At 39.2% G+C, this 17,051-nt stretch overlaps 1 protein-coding gene across 3 annotated transcripts in view; it reads left to right on the forward strand.

Annotated features, from left to right (window-relative positions):
• The window catches only part of prkcaa (protein kinase C, alpha, a), a 141,414-nt gene extending 135,366 nt beyond the window's left edge, over positions 1 to 6,048 (forward strand). For all 3 annotated transcript variants that reach the window (XM_041036881.1, XM_041036878.1, XM_041036880.1), the window contains one exon: positions 1,674 to 6,048. In XM_041036881.1, coding sequence (XP_040892815.1) covers positions 1,674 to 1,838 — 165 coding nt within the window. In that variant the 3' untranslated portion in view covers positions 1,839 to 6,048. The remainder of the gene's footprint in view (positions 1 to 1,673) is intronic.
• Positions 6,049 to 17,051: the final 11,003 nt, after the last annotated feature.

Genomic DNA, 17,051 nt, shown 5'->3' on the forward strand with positions numbered 1-17,051 from the left:
GCAGACCTTCAGTCACTAATCTGACACATGACATCTAGATGACAAATCAAAGCCTTTTTATCGAGACACCTGTGTGCTGGGTCTAAAAAGTGTTGCGTGTAGTGACTGTCAGAACATTAAGTATTGATGCGTTTGGTTCACATGAAAGAGCGCAGGATGCCAGACTGACACATTTTCTGGTGAACATGTGGCCACAAGTTAAAAGTACAGTGCTGGTGCAGTTTTAAACAGGGTTGGGTTTGATGATACATTATCGCTGGGTGTGATCGAGGGTAGGTCAAGACAAATGGAATCATTTTGTTTTTGCTCCTTTAAAAGAATGGAAATGGTATCAAGGTACTTTTGTTTGACAATTTTGTGTTAGAGATCATCCACAAAGGCTAATCCTAAGGAGATACTGCCTGCACAGCACCATAAATTAGATTAGCTTGGAAAGGGATAAAAAAAAAAAAAAAGCTGGTTTCTATGTCTTCTAGTCCTACACCCATTGCCTAGACAAAAACATACATTAGTGTATCTTTTCAACAGGATCTGTTAACATGTGCTTCTCTTGATAAAGCAGTTAAAATAGCACGTGAGATGACTGAGCCTTGCACTACTGACTTTTGCCGTGGTTGGAGGAAATAGGTGGTGCAACTGCAAATCTCAGTAGTCTCACCTGACATTAAAATTCTCTGAAGTGCTAATTCATCCACCATGTGACATGATCCGTTTCCATGTCTTTGATTTAATTTGATTATCCGCTCATCACAGAAACACGAAAACACTTTTGATGTCTCCTGTTAAATCCTGCCTGCTTGCCTCCCTCTTATGAACACGCTAATTAACCCTTTTGTGACCTTGTTGCACCTTGATACTGTTGCTATTTTTACTCACAGGAATCATTTAATTCTTCTGTAACATAATTAGCTTTGACCGTTGGGGGTCAAATGCGCAAAAGTATGTACCTATCGCCAATATCTGAGTGAAAATAAAGGAGCTGCATCACATCAGGCCGTGAGATCAGTGCAAACACAGCGCGCCTTATTGCAGAGGTCCTGGCTACATTTCCTCTCACAGAATCAAACCTGGGCCTTGTTTACAGGAAACCGCTTTGCTGTTCCACAGCTGTGACAATGTTGATTTGGTATTCAGAAGGGTGCATTGTGATTCAGGTGAATGAGATGTAGAGCATGTAATCTGATGTTAACTTCCTCCTGCATAAAGCAGTGGGAAAAGTGGGGGATCAGGTGTGAAATGTTTTCCATTTTTATTTAGGCCAGGGGACAGGTTGAAGTTTGGGGGGGGCACGCAAATTCTGCTTGTTGTACTGTCCATGCACATTGTCTAATTTCCCAGCCCAGTGTGATTTTATTTAGTAAAATGAATGGTGATGACAATGGTAGTGACTGATGATGTTTGAAGATGACTATTGATGATATGCGTCCTGTGCTTTGGGCTCATTTGTGGAAATTTCCAAGAAGTTAAAAGCCAATTCTGCTTAATGCGATGGCGGCTCTTGTCTTCTCAGAAATGCTGTGTGCTGGCCTTCACAGAATTGCAGTGTGCATACTCCTGCCAGCGCTACAGATTTTTTCTCGTCTGTTCTGTCTAGTCGGTCTGCTTGCACTTTTCATACCATTTTACACACCTCTCGCCTAAACTTTTCCTTCTTCTGTCTCTCTTTTCTACAGTGTGGCAAAGGAGCAGAGAACTTTGACAAGTTCTTCACGCGCACTCAGCCCCAGCTCACACCACCAGATGAGCTGGTTATTGCCAACATTGACCAGGCCGAGTTTGCAGGGTTCTCCTTCATCAACCCACAGTTTGTACACCCGTCGCTCAGCAACAGCGTATGAGAAGGATGGGGAAAATCTCCCTGAAGAACCTCCCTGCTCACTGCCACCCCCTTATACCAACCGGCAATCTAACATCTGACCACAACTTGATCAAGGCCCACATTATGTATTAATTTTATCATAAGCAGAAATTTAGGGCGTGCGTATTTGTTTTGTACAATATCTTTGCCAGTATAGATTATAGATTAGATTGTTTCTGGCCACCACAAGACATGATTTCCTTTAGTTTAATGATGAACATGTACTGTAGACAAGGATGTCCTTCCTTAACCCTGCAAGTTATATTGAAGGTGTACCATAACTGGATGCACTTAGACAGAGGGGTGTCAGGCTTTATTTATCTATGCCAGTATATGATTCATTTAAGAGAATAAATTAATCTCTGCCTGTATAACCAAGGGAATATTAAAGGAGCATTCAGCTGAGATAGTGTTTAGGGCATGGATTAATCTGGAAGGAATGCCTTTGCAAAACTTCATGCTTACAAATATTAATGGAGAAACATTATTTTCTACTTATCTTCTTCTCGTCACAGTTTCTTTCTGTCTGGATAATCATCACAACCCATAAATTGCTGTATGTGATGACCAGAAAAACACCCACAGATTGCAGGGTAGACGCAATAGCCAAATATGAAGGACAGGTGGTGCAGGAGTTGAAACAGCACCTTGTGATTCGATGTTTCCTGTATCATGTTTACAGTTTTCTTTCCCTTTGATTTTATGGTGATGGTAAAAAAAAAAAAATCTATTTTAGTACAAACTGATTCTAGCCAGACTCAACTTCAAGTGTGCGTAGGAAATTACCTAAATAATGAACAGCTATGTATTTAAATAATATGCAGCCTGTAAAAATGCAAATATGTGAGACATATAGGTATGAAAGTGTCGGGTTTGTTTTCAATTTACCAAAACTTTACTTAGCTTAACTGTTGTCACCCTATTTTACCTGGTTTTGAAAACAATGTTTCGCTAACCTATTTCCTAGCCCTCATTCAGCTGCAGATTGTATACTTACCCTGTCAGTAATTCTGTGTACACTATGTGGACACATGATCACTAGTAATCAGATTAGTATGTGGGCAGTGGCAGAATATATTATACCCACCTTGAAGAATCAAACCCTAGAGTTTACAGTTAATTATCCCTGTCCCACTATGCTCATAGCTACAAAGCCTCCATTGGTCATAAATGTCTTAACAGAAACAAGTACAAGACATTTTAATAAACTGTTATTTTTTTTTAGAATATAACATTAACTGATGTCATTGTGTATTAATCATGCATTGTTTTATTGCATACAGTATCATGCCGTCAAGCATAGATAAAACACATTTGACAGGTTTCTTGGATGCAGAAGCTGCAAATCAAAAATTCTTCTGACATTGTTTTGTTGTCCATAGAACAAACTCTTCTGTCGTTAGGACTATGTCAACATAATCATTTTTAGTTGAATATGAACCGTTTTTTTTTTTTTGCATTCATTTTTGTTTCTTTAATGTCTTTAAACTAGATTAGTATTTAATCACTGCTCTTTTTTCTGTGAACTCATACATATTTTTCCATTAGATCAGATAAATATTTTAATGTATCTAATATCAGTGTAATAACTCCTTTGTAAATAATCATGAGTTATTTAAAAAGAGTATAGCAAGTTACAGTTTTTATACCAACACCTGAATGTGCTTTTATTACATTAATTAGATAAACCAATATTTGTATGTGTAAAAAAAAAAAAAAAAAAAATTAAACAGCTAGGAACATAACCCAGTACAGATCAACTTTATGACAACTGGATGTCTTAAATAGAGTCCAGATTTAGCAAGTTGTAAAAAAATATCTGTTCCACCTGCGTGAGCAGATTTATCAGATTTATCTCTTTTTTTTCCCCTTTTGGTTTTCCTTCAGTCATGTTCAATGATTTTTACTGCAAATTGTGTGTTGATTGGATGAGTGTCTGGCTGTTGAATGTCCTTCTGTATCTGCATGCTGTTGATAGGCATCATTCATGCACGTGATCCGCTAAATGCTGCATGTTACAAAGTATGTAACACCCAAAGAGTTACAACCTTAAAATGATGCTCCACTCAAAATCTAACTTTACAGGGAGGAGTCACCCTTTGTAATTGTTTTGTTCTTTATGAAGAATAATAGCCCTGGTTAGCTTAATTTCATGTTGATTACAATGGTGACAGCTTTTCACTGTTGGGAAAACAGTGTCAGTGTCCACAAAAAAATATTCTGATCTCCTCCTATGTCACAATCCACTAATTCGCCGTGTATTTGTATGATCATTTTATTTCAGCAACTGAAATAAAATGTAGAATATACTGTGTAGAATATACTGTTTCCATCTCGGTTTTCTCACACAACTCTGCACAAACCACCTTGTTTGTAGGTCTGGTCAAGTCCACAGAAAATGAGTGTGAAACTCTCAAAAGAGAGATTTAGAGTGGAGTATCACCGTAAGCACAGTTCTAAATTGACCGAATTTAAAGTGGGCCATTAGACATCATAGTCAGTTACCATAGGGGTGCTGAGCCTTAGACCAGCAAGGCTCTTTCAGATTGTCACTGAGGTTCAATGACACAGCTGTGCAACAATAATAAGACACTGAAAGTCGTAATCCTCCGGCAGGTTGGTAAGCTATGTGTGAAAGCAAGAGTGAGTGATTTTGCCAAAAAAGCAAACAAAAAAAGTTCCAGATTGCAGAGGCTGAAGAAAGTAGAATAGATACCGAATATGAATTTAAATAGATACTGATACTTATTTTTTTTCCCTGAAACCTAGTCACTGGCTCTAGAGCAATGCTCTTTTCTGTTGGAGCTTTGTACACACACGCACACACGTGTATATGTATATGTATATACATATACATATACACATACACATACATATATATATACACACACACACACACACACACACACATACACATTATGGCCCCTGGTTCCTTTTGCCTTTACCTATTTAGGGCAATGTGGAACACTGCATCTGTGGTGAGTTGTGACTCAGAAGCACTACTTGTTGTTAGGCCAATGGGACCACATGCTCTCCAGTGTCTAATGAATGGGTTTTATGTTATATTCTTAATGTTGTGTTGTTGTCAGTTTGTAATTTTTTTTGTTGTTTTTGTTTTTGACTGTCAGTTTCTGTCAATGTTGTCAGTTTTATTTCTCTAGCTTCCGCTCAAGAAATTGAGGAATGTTTTGAAGGATATATCACATTAGAAGACTCATATCTGACTGATATAGATAGGAACTATTGAAACATTTGTAATATTTTCTCCATGTTTTTCTAAGATTCGTGCTCTCCTACTCTGTTTCCTATCGTGTATAACCTCTTGCATGTGCCAAACCTGGAAAACGCCAGAACCTGATAATAGCAGCGTTGCACTAGCGGTAGTCATATGGATGACTCTCTGTGGCAGTTTCTCCCTGTAGAGGCTGAGACCTGCCTAAAGCCACACCTGCTGTACTCTCTAGCCACATACTATATTCTAGCATGCTGCCATGATTATACCGGTGTGCATTGTGTCAGTACACTTTACAATGACAGTCAGTTTGATAGTTGGCTCACCATGCACGGCACTGTATTTTCCTGTCTGTCCAGCCTTGGGCAGAATTGTGTCTGAAAAACATTTCAACTTGTGGGGCATTGGATTTAACATCCACAGTGAATTTCTCAGAAGTGAAAGAAAATATTCCTTGTACATACTCAGTTTACTCAGCCTCAGTCTTGCCCTCGTCTGAGTCTGATTTGCGCCTCTGTATGTGCGGATTTAGCGTAGATCCATCCCTTTAATAGAATATTTGATGACTTGCTTCCCAGTCTTCTTTCTTCTTAGAAATCTTTTTAAAATATCAAGTCAGTCATATCACAGTCAGTCAGTGTGGGCATGAAAAAAAAGATTAATACACTCCCCTTGTGTGCCTTTCCCAACTTCAACGGACAGACTTTACATCTTCCTCTTAATCCTCATCCTCCTTGTTCTCCTGTAAAGTCTCCACTCCCATTTTGATTCCATACCATTACACCACTTAATGTTTTTTTGATCCATTGTCAAGCTAGCCTTGTTAATTTACTCAATTTTTACTTTGTTTTATGTTAGTGTTTCATCACCACTCACAATTCTCTTGAATGTAAATAAAAAAATCTAAAAAAAAAAAACAAAAAACACAAAACAAAAAGGTCTACACACTTTGTCCGCATAAATTGTCTGTCATCTGGTCTGTAAAGTGAAATTTTAAACACATTTTATCAACTGATACTAATAATCTTCACAGTCTGAAAAACTACAACTTGACTCATCCTTGTCTGCTTGCTTTACCTTTACCTCCCTGTGCCTATTAATGACCAAATGATGTAGTGAGGAACAATGAACACGTGATGTATGGGGTTCAGTGAAACGAATGAAAGGATAAATGATGATGGCTTGTTTGAAGGACAATCCCTGTGCTTCATCATATTGAACCAGCCCTCCTTTGTTGTCTCCTGTAGACCCTCTTTCATTCAACCTGTTCCTTCTTCCTCAGTGCCTGGGCTAAGTCAGTCCATCATCATCTTATCGACAGTGTCCTCCTCCTTTCACCCTTTAAATCCCATCAGGTCATGAAAGCAGTTGACTTTTTTTATGCAGTTCACTCCACACAGTTGGCATCAATTCCACTCTTTCCTCCTTTCTGCTGATTGCCCCTAAAATAGCATGGGAAAGGAATTAGCCAAATATATTTGGTGTTTTACTTTGTTTACATTCTATTTGGAGACCCTTTTGTTTATCAGTTAAAGCACCATTATGCAACAATTTTATCTTAAAATTAAAGCTTCAAAATTATTTTGATGATACACTGACTTCAACTCGGAGAACGACGCCTCTTTCACTCTGCTCCCTGAACGCCCGTTCTTCAACGGTGTAACTGGGGTTGAGCAGGTACGATCTCCCATGAGAAGTATGTCACGCTTTACGGCACTATGTCACACTCCACCAACTATGGGTCTCTAGCTATAAGAAGAAGCTAGCTCTTGTATTCTCAGTATGGATGTCATGGCATAGGTGACATTTTAACATAAAACTGATTTGGCTGCAGATGTTTCTGGTCAATCACATTAACCAAGTGCTGGCTTGACATTACTGTAGTGGACAGTGTGATAGCTGGTTTATATTGAGATGATGGTTTTGTGTTTGTTTGTCTGAGCGATTGATAGGCTATGTTTTCTGTAAACGAGCTGTTAGCATCTAGGGATACGCTGCTCCTGGTACCATGAACTGCTCAGATTCAGAGCCCAACAAAATTTAATTTGCCAGCTTCCCATATTTTACCACTTGTGGCTGCAGAGGTCGCCGTTGCTGCTGCTCAGCAAAAGATACATTGTCTTTCTTTAGGACAAGTGTGTAGGATTTAGTGGCATCTAGCAACCTCCCCTTTCCCTCTTCCAAGCGTGTGGGAGAACTTGCTTTCAGGTAAAGTAAAAGCACGAAAGGCCCTCTCCTGAGCCAGTGTGTGGTTTGTCCACTCTGGGCTACTGTAGGAACATGATGGGCTCCATGGAACAGGACCCACTCCCCATGTTAATATAAAGGTCTCATTCTCAGTGAATTTTCAGGTTATTGTACACAAAAGAAAATTGTTATTATTAAGGTATATATAATGATAGAATTATCATTATTATGAATAGTCAGTTTCTGTCAGTAGATCCCCTTGAATCCCACACACTGGTCCTTTAAGTAATTAGGATGGCCAGAAAATAATGAAGTTTGTAGTAAGTTGTTACTCTTCCCTGTGTCCTGTTCGCTGTGAAATGTGATTGAGGAGTTGAAGTGAACTGCCATCTCTTTGGCCGTACAGAGCACAAGGATCAGTGATGTGCAGGAATGCCTTATCTCTTAACCCATACATTAACACCATCGCTATCTCTCCTCTCTTTGTTAATTTATAAACTCAGCATCCCTGTTGTTGTACATAAATAACTTTAAGTAGATATCTACATAGACTGTAAAAGAAAGAATATATTGTATTTTGCAAATGGTGTATGTTTGTTTTCTTCCCTTGTCAGCCTGAAACCTTTCAAACGAGTCTGAGCTACTTACCTTGTAATTGATTGTGTTATTTGTACCTAATGTATGATAATGCTAATAAAAAAAGGAAAAGAGGTCCATTCTTATTCAGGTGAGTTTTTTTTCTTTTTTTGCCACTTAAACATGATCAGAGCATTTAAATTTATTAAAAATATATTCAGTGGCTGTCCTATGATCCAGATTTTGGGTTCTTCTCATATGGGGAAGTTGCTTGTGAGTGTATTTTGAGAGGTGAGTCACTGGTATCATCTGAAGCAACAGTGTCATATCACTGTCAGGGTTTCTCTTTCAGATGTTTGCAATGGTATCCAAATTGCTGGAGAAAGTCTAATCATGTGCATCATGACCTTAAAATACTCAGCAGCATAGAACGACAGCTCCTCTCCCTTGTTAGAAATGTGGTTGGGAGTTTGATTGAGTTTATTTTTATCTCTTGCAGTTCAATCAATCATTGCATTAATGAAAATATTGCTGCAGTATTAAATGAATAGTTAAGACCTTAGTGAGAGCCAAGCTGAGCCTGACTTCCCAATAATTCCAGTACCACTGCATTCATCCTGTGTGTTCATATGTATGTGTTTATTGCTTCTTCTTATCCATGCTTGTCCATCCAGTTCGGTTTTTACATGTGGGTGTTTGTGTGCATCAATGTGATCATAAACAGTATGTATGTATAATGGAGCATGTGAGAGTGTGTTCTTCCATGGCCATATGCATATGCAAATGTGTGAGTTAGTGTGGGGGTGGATGGCTGATTGTGTGTATGTTCCAGGCTCCTTCATTAGTTGGATGACTGAGCTTGAGCACTGGTGAAGGCAGAAGGGTGTTAGTGATGGAAGACAATAGTGTAGCACTCACTGCTGTCAGAAGATATCAGGGTAGACTTGGACTGAGGAGCGTCACAACCTGGTTGTCTAAGAGCTGATTGACATTGCAGGATCCGGTCTAGGATTTCACTTAAATTAGGATGTGGGCACACGTGGGGCTTTGCTTTTCAGCAAGGATTTATGTGGAGCCCATTAGCCCATTCAAATGTTAAACTGACCTTTTGGGGAGCTTGGTACAGTTGCCACTTCACCAAATACCTGTCACTGCATATGGGTGAAAAAGTGGTTTAACTAAAGCAAACAGATTGTTTTTATTTTCACTAAAAATCAAGCTGCAGCCATGTCAGTTCCAATGCTTACAGCTAATGATTGTAATGTGTTCACGTACAGTAACACCCTGTTCCTTCTTTTATAAAGTACGATATGAGATGTACATGATAGGGCTCCAAAATTGCATAATGCTTCTCTTCCATCTAGACAGAATTTAGACTTTGACAAATACTGTAAATAGCCATTTTTAGGAAGAGATAAAGTAAAATGCTGAAAAAAAGAGAAAAAAAGACAGGAAAACGTATAGTCTCTTAGCATTCACAGTGAGGAGTTCACTTAATCCCACAAAGAAACAAAGACAGGTAAAAACAGTTTGCAGTTCTTACTACCGATCCCTGTTTGAGAAGTTTTAATTTCTTCCGACCTTGACCTCTTCTTGTTTTTTGGACTTTCCTTTACCTTGTTAGTCACAGAACTCCAGCCACTATACATATCCCCAGACTCTTCACAGCTCAGTTGATGGCTTTCATCTATCTTACTGATGTTCTCTTAAATGAGGGCCCATAATTACTATTGCTACTATCCCAGCTGGAGGGCGGCCAAAATCCTAAATGGTTGCTTAAAGTGAAAGGAAGAGGGGAGTTAGCTGAAGGTATTAGAGTTTTCAATCCTTGCTCTACTCTTCTTGAATGTCACATGAGCTGATCATAAGTTCTTGCCTTTGAAATTATGTGTCATGCCAATTGCATTTAATGAATACAACTGAATCACAGTTTGTTAATTAGATTAAAAAGTTGTAAAACTTGTAATGTTGTTGTAAATTAGACACATATTGTACATTATTTAACTTGTGTTCATTTATTAACGTTTTCAGACAATGCATACAGCATACAGAAAAAGCCCTGCGGTATGTTGGCTGTGGACCCAGCTGGTGTGTGAGTTTTTGTTTAACACCTATACGTTTCAGTCCACTGGTTTCTCTCATTCTCCCTCAATTACACAAACAGACAAGTGCACACACATCTTCAGCCTTACTTCATCTTTTATGAAACTGCCAGAGCTAAGTTATAAGCAGCCATATTCTTTTGTTATGAAAGCTGCTCTGGCCTTAAGTAAAACAGATGCCTTATTGTTACAGTCTGATACACATATGCATCTTTGTGAATAATGACCAGGCCAGGGTGTATTGTAGAGGCTAACTGAATGATTTATGTTTGCATTATGTAAAGAAAGAACAAAACAAATAGAGTAGAAGAAAAGATGATAGTACCCTTTTTCTGAGTTTCCATGTAGTCAGAACTGTCAAAAAAAAAAAAACAGAATAAAATCCTTTAAATAAATCCTTGATTCATCCTTTTCTGGTCAGCAAGGACACTTAATTTCCAGAATTCCTGAAGGTTGCCAGGTAAGTTCATGTTTGCTGTTAGTGTTCTGCCTGAAAAAGCCAGAAATCTGCTGCAGGCTTTGATCTTTGATTGTCAAAGTCGAGGAGAAAACAGCACAGGAGAGATTAAGTTTGCTTCAACAGCATACAATGATGTAATGTGTGAGAAATAAGCTTCTGAAAGAAGAAGTGGTGCAAAGTGGGATGAGAGAGGCTCTGACTCTCTTCCTGTGAGGTTAGCGAGAGGTTATGTGAAAGGCCAGGTCGGAGCCAAGCTCATGAGAGCCTCTACGTTCACCCCTGCCTATGATCAGCAGGGAACAGAAGGTGGTGGTAAGTCATACACATGCATGGGATTCACCAGATGCTCCTAAATGAGTAAATTAATGTCCATATGCCCAGAGACAGTTTGCACCGAAGTCAGTCTGACAGCAACTCAGACGAATCTGCACTTTCCTGAACATGTGACCAAATACTATCCTGAAACTATCACATTTAACACAACTTTAGCTACGGGCTACATCCTTAATTTGTCCAGTCACTGTTTTTGTGCAATTACAGAAGGCTCCTGACCTCATGTGGAAACACATACACAGATGACACAGTACATCTGTTTCCACATGAAGTAAGAACCAGATGTTGTAAAGATGTATTTTACTGAGGGGTGGCAATTAAAAAAAAAAAAGAAAAGAACCAATGCCACTGAATGATTCTGTCGAAGGTTTTTGTAAGGCACAACATACAAAATCCAAACAAAACTACAGGGAAAGCTGGTTCAAATGGGCAGAAACAAAGCATGAATGAAACATGACAAGACTTTTCATCAGAATCAGCGTTAACACTCATTATGTTCTGTCTTCCTACTGCTGCTTGTTATTTTGTTAGAAGCAGATACACAGCCATTTTAAAAAAAATTGAGTTACTATAGCAATTGAAGGCTGGTTGCATGTTGTGATGTAAGGATACGATTTCGCACGGAAAAGTGATGGTGGCTTTTTGACAGCTGGAAGCTTTGCCTGGTTCATAATCAAGATGTATTCAGAGTCTGCATGCATTATATGGGATATCCACTGCCACTTTTCATGTCAGAGTCAAGCTACATTATTTCCATTAAAGGGAAAAAAGAATAAACAATAATGTAACATGTAATTACAGTGCTATTAATTTATTAATATATAACACTTGGAAAATGCACCTGACTTACTGAGTTTTTTGTGAGCAAGTGCAGTCTTTAAGTATGTAAAAGACACTATGCTGTCTATGCTCCTCAGGGCACCTTACATATGAGCAGGTAATAAATTTTTAAAAGTTTTTTACATATTGTTTTGCACAAACATGTAAAACAGTTCAGTGACTGACTCTCTGCGGGGCTGTGCTTGTTTTCAAGCATAAACTCATTTAAATTGTTCTCATCCGCATCACATGAACGTTGACCCCCCCCCAATCCTCCAATCCTCCGCCGCACACCTGAAGAGAGGTGGCGAACTTGGGTACCACGTGCCTCGCGACGCGCGGTTAGTAGGCTACTGGCTCGGATAGTAGTGGTGCGCGAGCTACGCAGCCGCGGGTTCCCTCCGACACACAGGCTCGTCGCGCGCCAAACCCGAGACACCACGGACCGACTGAACGGGGGAGAAAGAGAGGAGAAAGAACAGAGCGAGAGGCAGGAACAGAAGTGCTTTCATCGACGAGTCTTCTTCGTGAAGGTAAAAGGCTAAATGATTTAATTAAGTGTAAAAGTTAAATGTGACAGATATTTTGAGCAGGAGAAAGGACTGCTTTGTTTGTTGGCTTTTCTCGCTCATCACGCCTCGGTTGTTTTGCTTTATACCAGTAAGACTCAGCCTTGTTTCACTACTTACATTGTTAAACAGCCTATTTTAGCGGCATAATCAGGATGGAAGCTTTTACTAACCTACATAAAGTCAATTTGACCATATTTCTATATGAAGAGTGCAGTTGTTTTTTTTTTTATTGTTGACACAAACGCACATTATGTTCTGCAGTTCGTTTTATCAAAACAAATATAAGCTGTAGTTGAATTTTATACATTTGTATCTGCTATATTTGTCGTTGTTTGCCTTCTGTCGCCCACTTTCAACACTGCATGTGTCCGCTACAGTTTAGAGGCTCGCAAATTCCCCTGTGTAGCTGCTAATTCGCTGCTTGTTTGGGGATCGAGAAAGAGACGTGACACAGCAACTCACTTTTAGGATGAGAGAAAACAGAAAGAGAGAAGAAGAAGAAAAAAAGCGCCGTTGAAAATCTGTGCTCTGTGCAGTTAAATGGCCTAACTTGTCATGCAAAACCTACAGCCGTCAAATGAAGAGAACTTAAGTCAGTCCCGGATTAGGTTTACTTTGGATTTTCCATTGCTAATAAAGTGGGCAAACGAGGTTTAAATGGGTTAGACTCCACTATATTCTTGTTTAACAACAGGCTGAACGGACTAAGTTTATTATTGTGTATTGTATTATTGTGTCTGGTTCAGCACCGCGGACAGAGATTTGAGCTGGAGCCAAGGATTAAACGGCAGCAGTAACAAACAGCTGGCTCTCATTACACCACAGAAGGTGTAGCCAGCAAACAAGACCATGGAGGGAACAGTAGTCACCTACATTTACTGGATTATTCAGAGTCGTAAATTAATGCTTTTCATGATCATTTGTCAATTTGGGAAGCTGCATGTAATCTTATTAATGAAAGTAACACCACATTTTCTTTTCACTGACTGCAACACTGTGGTAATTACAGAAAGTTATCTGAAGGTAAATGAAGCTTGATATTCAATTGCAATTTGACTCCTCATTAACAAAAAATTTGGATGAACCTGGAAACTGTTGCAACAATAGGAAGCCCACAGACCTGCTTGGCTGACATCCAGTCCTCAGTGTGCCAGCCAGACAAATATGATCGCACAAATCTAGACAGGGATGGTGTGGGCTGCAGGGGATTATCTTTCTGCAATTGCAGAAGAGAAATGGTTTCCCGCCTCTGTCCAATACAGGCTGGATTCTGGCTCACACTCACACCCTCTCCGGATGAGAGACTACTTGTTGCAGTGATACAGACATTGATATAATAAGTTTTCCATGTTATCTGGACATAAAAGTGTGGTGGTTCAGACTGTGACACAAAAATGTTGAAATGCCACTTGTGTAACATTTTGGGAAGTTTATTATATCGACATTTATTGTATTGACTCCTTTGATGTAAAAACCTATTTGTCCAAATATTATATTTGAAGAAACGTTAAAGGCTTTACATATGGTCAGAAAGGTTTACTCTAATCCTAATCCATATATTTAACCCCTGGCTGGCAGTCAGTTATTTTTGTTATACTCTTCATCTCTGGTATACACATTTTCATGGAGCTTTACAGGCCTGTCATAAGAGGCCAATTTTCTCAAGAAGACTCAAGGATTAAGAGACAGGGCAATACATCCCATCCAGGTATCCTGTCACTGAAATCATATGGTCTTCCTCCATTTCTCCTGCACCCCTGTGTCTTGTTAACTCAGCAACATCACCACTGCACACAGTTTACCAATTGTCACTCCTGCCAACATGAAAACATAGCTGTAGTTCACGATGAATAGAGATAAGATATAAAAATGATTAGGGTTTTTTTTTTTTTCAGTAAAACTGTTTAAATTCTTGTTTCTTTTTAGGTTTATTTCATGCTGTGAGGAGAATATTTATTCATTAAAAAGACAGAAAGAGCCATGTTTAATTAGGAGGTTAAATATCTAGGAGCATTGCACAGCAAGAGCATTGGAACTGCTCTGTTTTCCTTTCTTAACCATTTGGTGACTTCATTTGCTATTCTTAGTGTGTATATGAAGCATGCTGCACCATAAAACAAAATTTGTTGAGCACAGTAAATAAGCATTCCCTGTAGCATCAGCCTTCTCTTTTGGCTGCACCTCACTGGTTTCAGTGATCACTCACCCTCTGAGGAACAGCCTGATGGGATATGTCCTCAAAAAGTAAGTAACTGTGGCTTTACACAGACTCTGATAGTCATTGCTAAAGTTGCAATGTTGCACAGTTTTTTTCTGGATGTAGACTAATGATAAAAATAATGTATATATGTATATACAATTGCATCTACTGTATTGCTAATGAATCCTTGTCTTCATTCTGCATGTGTGTTGTATACCTACATTACTGCATGTAACATGTTCTGCTTATCCTTTGCTCTGTTATCATCTATGATGTACAGACGGGTGACAAATTAAAGGAAAAACCTGAATAAATGAGAGACCTAAGTGACTTTGAAAGAGGGTTTATTGTTGAGACACAGATTACAGGAGCTTTAGCCACAAAGATGGTTCAACCGGCTGGTGCTTCAATAGGAACAGAATCTGCATTTAGATCTATGGGAAAGACGTCAGTAAATGGGGTTTGAATTTGTGGTCGACAGGGCACATTTGATGACTGTGATACTTGTGCATTAGTGCTAAAGAAAAGCAGCAGAGCAACTGTTCCTCAGGTGACTGAGAATGTCAGTGCAGGACATGGTCAGTCTGTGTCAGTGAGAACAATCTGTCGACAGTTACATAGAGAGGGATATTATAGTAGGGTTGCAGCGCATAAACCTCTCATTACAAAGATGAAGGCACATTTTAGAGTTCAGTGGTCCAGAAACCACAGGCACTGGTCTACAGAGATGTGGAAAACAGTTATATGGTCAGATGAGCCTTCCTTCAAAATATTCTCCATAAGTGGGCGAGTGCATGTGCAGCGCACACCAAGAGAACAGCACAGGACTGAGTGCTTGACCCCTACAGTGACGGGATCTGGTGGCTCTGTTACGCTGTGCAGAGGGGTCCCACTTGTTCTCTTAGAAAGAACGGTCACTGCAAATGAATACAAAGTTGTTCTGAGTCATCAACCTTTATCCTATGATGAAGCATTTCCATCCTGATGGGTGTGGTCTCTGCCAGGATGACAATGCCCACATCCATAAGGCACAAGGGGTCACTGGATGGTTTAATAAGTATGAAAATGATGTGAATCATGTGCTATGGCCTTTGAAGTCACCAGATCTCAACCTAATTGGACACCTATGGGAGATTTTGGATTTATGCGTTCACCACTATCATCAAAACCTTACTTAGACACTTTATGTTGGTATTTCCTTTAATTAATTACCTGTCTGTATGTGTGTCTGTGTCTTCTTTTTCCTGTTTTCCTCTGTATCCCCCCACTCCAGCATGTAAAATGCACTACCAGATAGGAAGCCTTGTTTTGGGACTCGCTCATCAGTTCATTCATGCTAGACTAATTCGGAGGCCTCTCTGTATAGTGTTGCCTGGCGACAGGGCCAAGTCAAGCACTTATAAATGGGAGATTTGTTCTCACAACAAACATGGGAAAATGGATGTTAGCGCTATTGCTGTAGGTCACTGTTTTTTGTTCTAGAGTCAATGGTGTGTCAACCCTTTTAAAGATCACTATTGTGCAATTTATTTGGGGCTTATTAGATTAAATAGACCTGTCTGTTATCTTTGTTACAAAGGGTCTTTTTGAAGGTTTTTTGCAGTGAAAATATGTAATTTAAAGTCTTTGTAGAGCCTTTCAGAGTAAATCTTTACTATAACTTATTTATGATCATCAGAAGATTTTAAATGCAGAGAACAAACTGACTGACAAGCTACCCTTAACTCTCCTGTCATGATACTGAAGGAGTACACAGGGGATGACGGCTCAAAGCCAAAACCATTTGCTAAGAGACATAAGGGAACTGCCTTTGGAACAGCATGAAAGGCTTGGGCTATATCCAGAGCTGCCCCATCCAATTAAGATGATTTGACATTACAGAAGAGCGATGTACAGTGTTTTGCAAGCTGCTCTGGAGTCTTGAGGGTGAGAAAAGAAAACACCTCCTACATTAGGTCAGCTTGTTCAGCTGTTTATGTGAAAATGTGTGGCAAAACATTAAAGCAGCCAGTGTGGCTGATTTTTGTTACCCGACTCCCGTGATTTTAATGTGGAAAGGAGGTGAGAATATGACACAAAAATTTCCACTTGATTCTGTGTCTTGACAGCTTGCACCACCACCTCTCTCTGCTGTTCGCCAGATGATGCATTGTAAGTTGTCTGGCCTACAGCAGGGATTTGACTTGAACTACTGTGTGTATTTTCTCATTTTTGGTATTCATGCCCTCAAGGGGTGGGGGTTGGTGAGGGTGAGGCATCTCCAAAATTAGACCACTGAGAAATCATTCTAGCCTGTTAGCTCACCACTGGAGGCCACCATAGCTTAAACATAATGATATACGAACAAATGTGGAGAAAATGTGGTCTGTGATTTAACATCATTGCTATACTTATATAGTTGGAGTATCAGAAAAACAAATAAAGAAAAAAAAAAAAAAAAAACAATGGGTACTATGTGTAGCTGGGAAGAGTCATTTAAAATTAGGGCCGTACCCATTGTGACTACTCAACTGACGCTGACTAATTAGGCAGTATTACTCTAGCTGCTCTTATTAATTATATAAACATGATAAATTAAGATGTGTTTGACATATTTTTCCCAGCTGCACAAAAGACACTATATATAGTCTGAGTGATAAATGTGATTTCCTCAGCCCTTACTGGGTGTTTTTTAGAGGATTTTACTTCTCATAAAACATAAAATTCAAGATT

The sequence above is a fragment of the Toxotes jaculatrix genome, chromosome 4 (genome assembly GCF_017976425.1).
Source record: "Toxotes jaculatrix isolate fToxJac2 chromosome 4, fToxJac2.pri, whole genome shotgun sequence".
Lineage (NCBI taxonomy): Eukaryota > Metazoa > Chordata > Actinopteri > Toxotidae > Toxotes > Toxotes jaculatrix.